The following is an 8,818-nucleotide window of genomic DNA, read 5'->3' as shown; positions in this document are numbered from 1 at the left end:
AGCTCCTGAGTGGGAGGAGACAGACTCTCACCAGAGGGGGAGCTGTTGAGTAGATATCATCCCCTTCTCTTTCCTCTGAACATCACTGCTGCTGTTTACAGTGTGATGTCATTTCCTGATGAAACTCCTATGACGTCATGTGATTGGGAGTCATTGCACAAAATCTAGATGTTTTTGTTGACCTTGACCTTTGACCCGACTACACCAGCGTTCAGGCCCCAGGTTTAAACATGTGACCTCTACTGTCCTATCACAGTTCTTCCATGTGACGCCAGGTATGAAGACACAGAAAATCACTTCAAATCATTTTATTCAACTCATTTTCTCCATGTTTGGACACATTTTACTTTTTTTTTCTAGAAAACCTCAGTCTGTTGTTCTCTGTGGGGGCGGAGCCAGCTGCTGTGATTGGTCAGCATGGACACGGCGTGCCGGCGTTCTGCTCTAGCGTTAGTCCTTTGCTCAGCAGGAACGCTTCCTGTTTGGGTTCCCGCCCGAGGAACTTCCTCAGCATCTCTGAGGCGTCCTCGGAGCCGCCGGGCCGCAGGATGAACTTCCTGTAGTCCATCCCCACCTGGAGGACCAATCAGGGGACAGTCAGTTACATGCATTGATGAGAGGTCAACTAATCAGGCTGCAGACAGTGTTTTCCGGGTCAGTCATTAAACATGGTGTCAACAGGAAACCGGGCTCTGACCTTCGGGTTCATGATTCCTTCCTGTTTGAAGCGAGCGTGGAACATGTCCATGGAGAACACCTCGCTCCACAGGTAACCGTAGTACTGAGCGTCGTAGCCGCCAGCCAGGTGTCCGAAGGTCGCCGGCATGTTGGTTCCTGTGGGACACAGAGGGAAGGTCAGAGGGAAGGTCAGAGGGGAGGTCAGAGGGGAGGTCAGAGGGGAGGTCAGAGGGGAGGAGGCAGTCTGCATGCCTCGACAGCCCCTCCTACTGTTCAAACTGAACACTGCAGCTCAGAACAAGTGGTATTTCAGTTTTCATTTTATTTCATATTTATATATACAATGGCTTCTCTCATTTTAAACTGAGCAGTGGTGTAGTTCTTCACTGAGCCACTGGGGGGGAAGTCATTTTCTGAACATTCGAGCCGGTGAAACATTAAACAAGTGACCTGGTGACGCAGGAATCCCCAGAAGCTCCTGACAGAGGCGTCCGTACTCCTCGGCAGCGTCCAGGCCCATCCTGGTGTGAAGACACTGATCCACTTTGGCCAAGACGATCTGCCGCAGGTTAAACAGACCTGCAGAGTCACAGGGACGAGGGACACCAGAGCTGAGACGCTGGACGCACTGACAGCTTGTGAGTGACAGGTTGCAAGTAACACAGTGACGACAACAGGAGAACACAATGCACAGGATGACAGTGTATGACACTTTGATGTGAACATTTTATTTTGCTGTTAAAAGTTTTATGATAAAAAAATATTCCACAAAACTTTACTTCAACTGAAAGAGACAAAACAAATGATTCTGACGACATTCAACTGTCGACTGATACTAAAGTGCACTACTTCTGATACTACATATCTGTGGTAGTATTACATGTGTGTTATCTGTAGTAGTAGTATCACATGTGTAGTAGTGGTGAGGTACCGTACGTACCGGTGTTGGCGAGCCGGGACTTGATGAGTTTTTCGAGCAGCTCCTCCGGGATGCCGCTGCCGGTCTTGTAATGTTTCGACATCCTCTGCAGAGGCTCCTTCTCCCAAACCCAGTTTTCCAACATCTGGGACGGAGCCTCCACAAAGTCTCGCTCCACATGAGTCCCGCTGAAGATGGCGTAGTCCGCCTGCACGCACACGCACGCACTTAAGAAACATTCTGTAGCTACACGTTTAACATCTCCTCACAGCTCCGCCTCCATATTGACTGACCTCAGCGCACAGCTGGTGCATGACATGGCCGAACTCGTGGAAGTACGTCTCCACCTCGTCGTGCTGCAGGAGTGCTGGCGCATCGGACGTGGGCTTGCTGAAGTTAGCCACCATGGCCGCCACCGACATCTGGCGCCTGGCGTCGGGCAGCAGGCAGCCGGGCTGGAGGCCGAAGCAGGCGGCGTGGCCGTACTTCCCCTCCCTGCGCAGGAGGAGACACACGTTGGCTTCAGATTGTTTCTCAGAAGCAGAATATTTCATATGTCGCCTCTTTTCTGCTACAGTGGGATTTGAACTGGTTGTTACTGGATGTGTGAGGGTGTGTGTGTTCATGAAGATGACCTGGGGAAGAGGTCCAGGTAGAACTGTCCCACCGCCCGTCCACTGCCACGGTCTTTCACGCTGTACAGAGTGACGTCAGGATGCCAGACGGCGGCTCCGTCCACCAGCTCGAAGGACAAACCCAGCAGCTCCTGGTAGAGGTCCAGCAGACCTCGAGTCACCACCTCCATGGGGAAGTACTCCTTCAACAGGTTCTGATCCACTGCGTACTGCTTCTCCTCCACCTGGACGAGGGAGAGAGAGAGGAAATGGATTAGAAAGAGCAGGAGGAGGAACTTTCCTCTGCTGCAGCGTCACGTCTCCATCTGAGCTGCTCTTTGTGAGACAGGCAGCTACAGATCCAATCCAGCTCTCCCCTGGGTCATGAAGTAGCGTGTCCCAGGCGTGTAGCTCTCCCCTGGGTCATGAAGTAGCGTGTGTCCCAGGCGTGTAGCTCTCCCCTGGGTCATGAAGTAGCGTGTGTCCCAGGCGTGTAGCTCTCACCTGGGTCATGAAGTAGCGTGTGTCCCAGGCGTGTAGCTCTCCGTTAAAAGGCAGGCCCCGTTTCTGACACTCCTTCTCCTTCAGTTTGAGGATGACCTCCCGCTCTTCATCGCCCAGAGGCTTCAGTTTACAGGCCAGTTCCTCTGAAAGAGAAGTCAATGTGCAGCAGTGATTAAATAGGTACAGCCACTAGGGGGCAGCCTGGGGCCAGAGTCCTGCTGAACAAACAAAGAATCTCCTCCTCTTAACAACGTAAACAGAAACCACAGATCCAGTGTTTATTTGAAACTGAACTTTGGTATAATTTAGCTGCAGAAGATAAAATGGAAGATGGTCAGGTGACCACAACCATAAGGGTCAGGTTCTGGCTCCGCTGTGTAAACATTCACACCCACCTCCTCTGTGATTGGTCGGTTGTGGACCACATTTCTTTTAGTACTTTTACCACCGTTACACAGTCACTGAGGTCGACTGAACACCTGATCTGTGACGTGATTGGACAACGTGTCTTACAGAAGAAACAAACTGCTGACTCAGCTTCACTGCAGCGCTCACATGGACGACCTGCCTGATGCGATCACATGATCAAAGAAATAAAAGCAGCTCTCACAACACGTGACCTCAGCAGCTGGTCCGACTCACCCAGGAAGCCGGCCACCTTCTTTCCAGACTTGGCCATGTTCATCTCCAGGACGAAGTCGGCGTGTGTGCTGAAGCCGAGCAGAGAACACTTCTGAGCCCGAAGCTCCACCAGCTCCTTCAGGATCGCAGAGTTCTCCTGAGAAGACACAGAACAGGAAGTCAAGAACCAGAACTGGGGTTCTGGTGATGTCCAGTTTGAGGATCCATGATCCTACAGGAGAACAGATTGTCATTCTGTCACCTGAAGGCCACTGTAGGTTCTACTCAGCCAGATATAGATTTATAATAAATCAGTCAAAATTATTATTGTCAGTTTAACATCTGTAATATGACTATGATTCAAAATGAACTCTTTATTCCTGAGACGTTCTTCTCTCTCTGATGTTTAAGTTTCTGATCAGTTTGATTTGAATCAGTTATTTGATGATATAAAAACAGGCTGAGACGTGATGATTGACAGCTGAGACATCTGACTCCTGAATGATAGAGAACATGTATGGGCGGGACCTTGATACCTGGGCTCCGCCCACCAGTCACTACTGAACTAACCGACTGCAAAATAATTCATAACCACAAGAGGGCAGCGTTTGTATCGGAGATGTTTTGGCTTCATGTTGTACAGTGGGGGGGAAGTGCAGATGTGTCGTCCATCTATATTTAAAGTCTGTGGTCCTGCTACTATTGTATGTAATTATTAATAATTTATTTATTTCAACATTTATTGATCTATAGATATTTGTTTTATTTGAGTCCATCCAGACTGATTTGGTAGAAACATGTAAACAGCAGAGTGAGACGTCCTGTCTGGTCTCACCTCTTTGCAGCGGGAGTTGAACGCCTCCTCCAGCTTCCTGCGGCTTTCTGGGATGAAGCATTTCTTCATGGTGGGGAAGTAATGAGGATACTTCAGAGTGACCTTCAGCTTGTCTCCATCGCTCTCCAGCGAGCTGAGGAAGTCCTCGGGCAGGCCGCCTGAAACCAACAGATCTTAGCTTCTTGACTGAGGACGAGCAGCTGTGACCGACTGACAGCAGAGCAGCACTCACCCAGCTCGTCTCTGGTGAAGCACAGACTGGTGGTGTCCTCGTTCAGGTTCTTGTTGAAATCTATACATAGGTTGCTCAGCTTCTTCTTGATGGTTTTGATCTCCTGCAGCAGAGGAAGAGGAGGATGAAGAGGAGGAGCAGAACAGGTCTGATGCTGGAGTATTAGCTGTCACTGGTCTCAGATCTGAGGTGACGTCACCAGTCGTCTGCTGCTGAACTCAAACTCACGTCCTGCGTCTCCTTGGGCAGGTGGAGGCCGTTCCTCTTGCCCAGTTTGATCAGTCGCTCCATGTAACGCCTCGACTCCGCGGTGATGCTCCCGGCATCGAGCTTCTTCTGCTCACACACAAAGACACGACATTCAGCTGTGACTCAGCCGTTGTGTTGTGCATGGCCTCGGTCCAAATACTGGTAGATAGAGTTTAATAATGTTGAAGTATTAACTAGATGAGATTTGTTTTTCCATGGATCATTGATTTGTGTGTAAATAATCCAGTTTTTTGGAACATCAGGACTCTGGCACCTGTTTTGCTAAATCTAGAGTAAATCTATTAAATCCACTTTACAGTGAGTTCACGCCCGTGCTACCTGTCACTATCCGTCCTCCTGCCAGGTGGTGGCGCTATTTCAGGTTCTCTTCTGAAGTGCATTAAACAGCTGCTGCTTCTGTCTCTTTCTTCCTCACAGACCTGGTTCAGGTTTGTGTCGGTGCTTCTGTCTCTTCTACTCATTCTAACTCTCAGAGGCAGAGGATTATCTTCTGAAGAGGTGAAGAACTGGCTCTTTTATTTTGGCAACCTCATTTCCTGCCTGTGCAGGTTACCCGGTGACACGTGAGATCTGAACAGACGACGCCTGACGGACCTGGAGTCTCTCATCTACTCTACCAATACATCTGCCTGCTGATTGGTCGGCCGTGCGTCCGTCAGCTCACCTCCAGAGCGACGATCCTCAGGTACACGTCCTCCCTCATGCTCATCTCCACGTCGAACTCGGACAGACGCTTGTCGGCCTCGGTGCTCGCCGCTCGGACCTCCTTACTCGACGACACGTGCTGCGGGAAGTCCAACATGTTCCTCTGGACTGAGAACAGGGGCGGGGTCAAATGTGGAGGGGGCGGGGTCAGTTAGAATAGAAACATCACTGATGGATTTCTTCACTTCAGAATAAACAGGAGACGACAACTGAAAACATGATTATGATTATTCTGGATTAATCTACTGATTTATTTTGTATTAACATCAATACATTTTTTACTAAAACATTATTTTAATTGATGATTGATTTTCATCGACAGTGCAGTGGGTTAAATTCAAAACGGAAAATATGTAAAGATTTACATATTTTTTTGGATTGTTTATTCAGAAAATGTTTAGTTTTCATGTTGACAAACAAGAGCTCTTTTCCACCGAGGAAGTTCCAGGGCCAGTTTGGAACCAGTTCCTCATCTGGAACCAGTTCCTCATCCTCGTCCATTTACTATATTGTAAATTTAATCTACATGTGAATTTCAATTTGAGCTGACACTAATGAATTACTGATGTAATATCTGATCTGCTAAGTTGGATTTGTATTGTATCTTAATTTCATTATTTACTTTCCGTCTTGTTCCAGCAGCGGCGCAGGGGGAATCGTGTTTTCAGGTGTTTGTGTGAACAAAGACTCGGAGCTCATTGTGCAGCAGCAGCTGGTTCAGCTGCTTTCTCTACAAACTGCTGATGAGCCTCTACCTCCACACACTGACGGTTCTGCTGACTCGGCTTCACTGCAGCGCTCACAATGGACGACCTGCCCGAGTCCTGTGACCTCTTCACCTCAGGCTCGTCCTCCGTAACGGAGCGAGCTGCAGAAAAAGATCTGGTGCGTTGAACAAAACGAGTCTGTGACTTTGTTTCAGCCGCCGTTAGAAGCTTTGACTCTGTGTCCCCGGCTTGATTCAGTTTTAATGGCCGTCAGGACACATCTGAAGGAAAAGTCCAACACAGGTGGACTCGCCTTCCACGGCTGTGAGTTAATCACCTGTCACTCGGCAGGAGAGAGAATCGCAGTAGCTGTCAATCCAGTCAAACAGAATAACAAGTATCAAATGATTTAATACTTTGTTTTATGCATTTCTAATTTTCTGGTTCTCATCTAAGAAGCAGTTTTTCTTCCTCCAATATGATAAGAATCATATTTTGTGTAGAACATCTGATCAAAGCTCTGTATCGATGTGATCACTCAGGAACCAACAGGGTCGGAGTGAACTGCTTCTCTGAGTGAAGTTCAACAGAGAAATCTCTTCATTCAAACTCTACAATAATAAAAGTATTTTGAATCTGTCAATGAGGAAAACAATCTGATTAAAAGACTCTGACCAACTCAAGACAACTTGTGGACAAATCTCCGTGGACACGTACCGGTGTACTCCACCTCCACGTCGGCGAGGGCCTTCAACGTGTTCTCGAAGGTGACGCTGCCGAGGTCCAGTGCTCCCACCCGGTCGTACACCAGCTTGGTGCTGGTGATGAGCTCGTCAGAGAGCTGCTGGACCTGCTCCGGGCTCAGGTCCCATCGCAGCCGGTTCTCAGAGCAGACCGGCACCGGGCTGTCAAGCACCACCTCACCTGGGACGAGACAGGACAGGTGAGGACAGGTGAGGACAGGTGAGGACAGGTGAAGACAGGTGAGGACAGGTGAAGACAGGTGAAGACAGGTGAGGACAGGTGAAGACAGGTGAAGACAGGTGAGGACAGGTGAGGACAGGTGAAGACAGGTGAAGACAGGTGAAGACAGGTGAAGACAGGTGAAGACAGGTGAAGACAGGTGAGGACAGGTGAAGACAGGTGAGGACAGGTGAGGACAGGTGAGGACAGGTGAAGACAGGTGAGGACAGGTGAGGACAGGTGAGGACAGGTGATGACAGGTGAGGACAGGTGAGGACAGGTGAAGACAGGTGAGGACAGGTGAGGACAGGTGAGGACAGGTGAAGACAGGTGAGGACAGGTGAGGACAGGTGAAGACAGGTGAGGACAGGTGAGGACAGGTGAGGACAGGTGATGACAGGTGAGGACAGGTGAGGACAGGTGAAGACAGGTGAGGACAGGTGAGGACAGGTGAGGACAGGTGAGGACAGGTGATGACAGGTGAGGACACTATGGAAATCTTTGAAACATGAAGAATCCTGAACAGTTTGGTGGATAAGTTACAGCATCTGCTCTTCAGGGTCAGGAAGCAGAGGATCATGGGTAATATCCAGTGGGACTCTTTGATTTATCATGAACACACTTCACTCAGAGAGCAGCAGAGTGCCTCATGTGAGGCTGCAGGGGGCGCTGTTGATCAGCAACAGTTACACAGTGTTGCTTTGAGAAAACGCGTCTCGTTTTTAAAGTGAGGTATAAAGATGAATACACATATTAAAGTATCCTGTATTATGAACGTGTTCAGAGAAACTGGTGGTTGGTTCTGGATCAGGAACATCAAGGATTCATAAACTGATTCAAACCGTTTCCATCAGTTGTGTTGATATTTGACAGATTGTGTTGCATGTTGTGTATCATGTGCTGATAATCCAGAGGAATCCCGAGTGGGAGGAGGAACTGCAGCTACACGGTTAGCTCAATGACTTAGCATAACGAGCTAACATGCTAACCCCAGAGACCCACGGAGCCTGAACCCCAGAGGAAACACGATCCCCGGGTCGGTCCCTGAACGAACCGGGGATCGACCGTCACCTGCTCCAGGGGCTAGCCGCGAGCTAGCGTTAGCGGCTAGCCCCGTGTGGACCCGGAGGTCCTCGGAGAGACAGATGGAGACAGAAAGAGACAGAGGGAGACAGACGGGGACAGACGGAGACAGACACAGACAGGTGGAGACAGAGGGAAGGACAGCGGGACCTCACGGTGCACCCCCCCAGGTGTCACTCACCTGTCGGTCCCATCGTGGAGTCGCTTCCTGCAGGCTGCTCACAGATCGAGTTCTGACGCTCACGCTTCAGACCGCTAACCACAGGGAAACAACACTTCCGGTCTCACACTTCAGAATAAAGCTCGCCCTGAGGGAGCTGCCCAACCAAACTATTGATGATTCAGACAAATTAAATCACACATCTCACCATGGTTCATTCTTTACGTGCGCATATACATTTCTATCTCAATATGTATATATGTATTTATATATAGAAACGTGTACAGTGTATATTACTAACGTACTTCCATGTTGGAGACTTGAAGACTTGAGGGGACAGTTTTAAACTTCAGAGTCTGAGGATATGATGAATAATCCCTCCAGTCATATGAATCAAAGCTTAAAACCTACTTTTATCCTGAACGCTAGTTTTATTATTGAGATGGGGTCATGATTCAATTTCAAACATTTAGTTCTTTTCTTTTATCAATTATTGTATGACTTGTTTTATTAGTACTTATACTTGT

The 8,818-nt window shown here is 48.8% G+C and overlaps 1 protein-coding gene across 2 annotated transcripts; it reads right to left on the bottom strand.

Moving 5' to 3' along the window:
- Nucleotides 1-293: 293 nt before the first annotated feature.
- Nucleotides 294-8,408, bottom strand: thop1 (thimet oligopeptidase 1). Of its 2 annotated transcripts, XM_062395397.1 has the most exons (14): nt 8,313-8,408; nt 6,803-7,009; nt 5,338-5,486; nt 4,632-4,739; nt 4,404-4,506; nt 4,172-4,329; nt 3,358-3,493; nt 2,716-2,858; nt 2,233-2,456; nt 1,891-2,092; nt 1,619-1,805; nt 1,129-1,257; nt 698-834; nt 294-574 (listed from the first exon to the last, which is right to left on the bottom strand). In XM_062395397.1, the coding sequence occupies exons 1-14, from the start codon at nt 8,323-8,325 to the stop codon at nt 413-415; spliced, it is 2,058 nt and encodes a 685-aa protein (XP_062251381.1). In that variant the 5' UTR covers nt 8,326-8,408; the 3' UTR covers nt 294-412. The 2 variants fall into 2 exon arrangements, with proteins under 2 accessions (XP_062251381.1, XP_062251382.1); XM_062395398.1 differs by lacking the exons at nt 6,803-7,009; nt 8,313-8,408 and adding an exon at nt 6,001-6,738.
- Nucleotides 8,409-8,818: the final 410 nt, after the last annotated feature.

This window comes from Platichthys flesus, chromosome 9 (assembly GCF_949316205.1).
Source record: "Platichthys flesus chromosome 9, fPlaFle2.1, whole genome shotgun sequence".
Taxonomy (NCBI): domain Eukaryota; kingdom Metazoa; phylum Chordata; class Actinopteri; order Pleuronectiformes; family Pleuronectidae; genus Platichthys; species Platichthys flesus.
This window is presented reverse-complemented; position numbering and strand designations above follow the sequence as displayed.

Bases quoted from the DNA above. Each gene is read 5' to 3' on its own strand.
- thop1 (XM_062395397.1), bottom strand. The intron at 2,457-2,715 runs GTGAGAGCTACA...TCCCTCGTCCAG, and splicing joins CACGCTACTTCATGACCCAG to GTGGAGGAGAAGCAGTACGC. The intron at 575-697 runs GTCAGAGCCCGG...TTGGTCCTCCAG, and splicing joins AAGGAATCATGAACCCGAAG to GTGGGGATGGACTACAGGAA.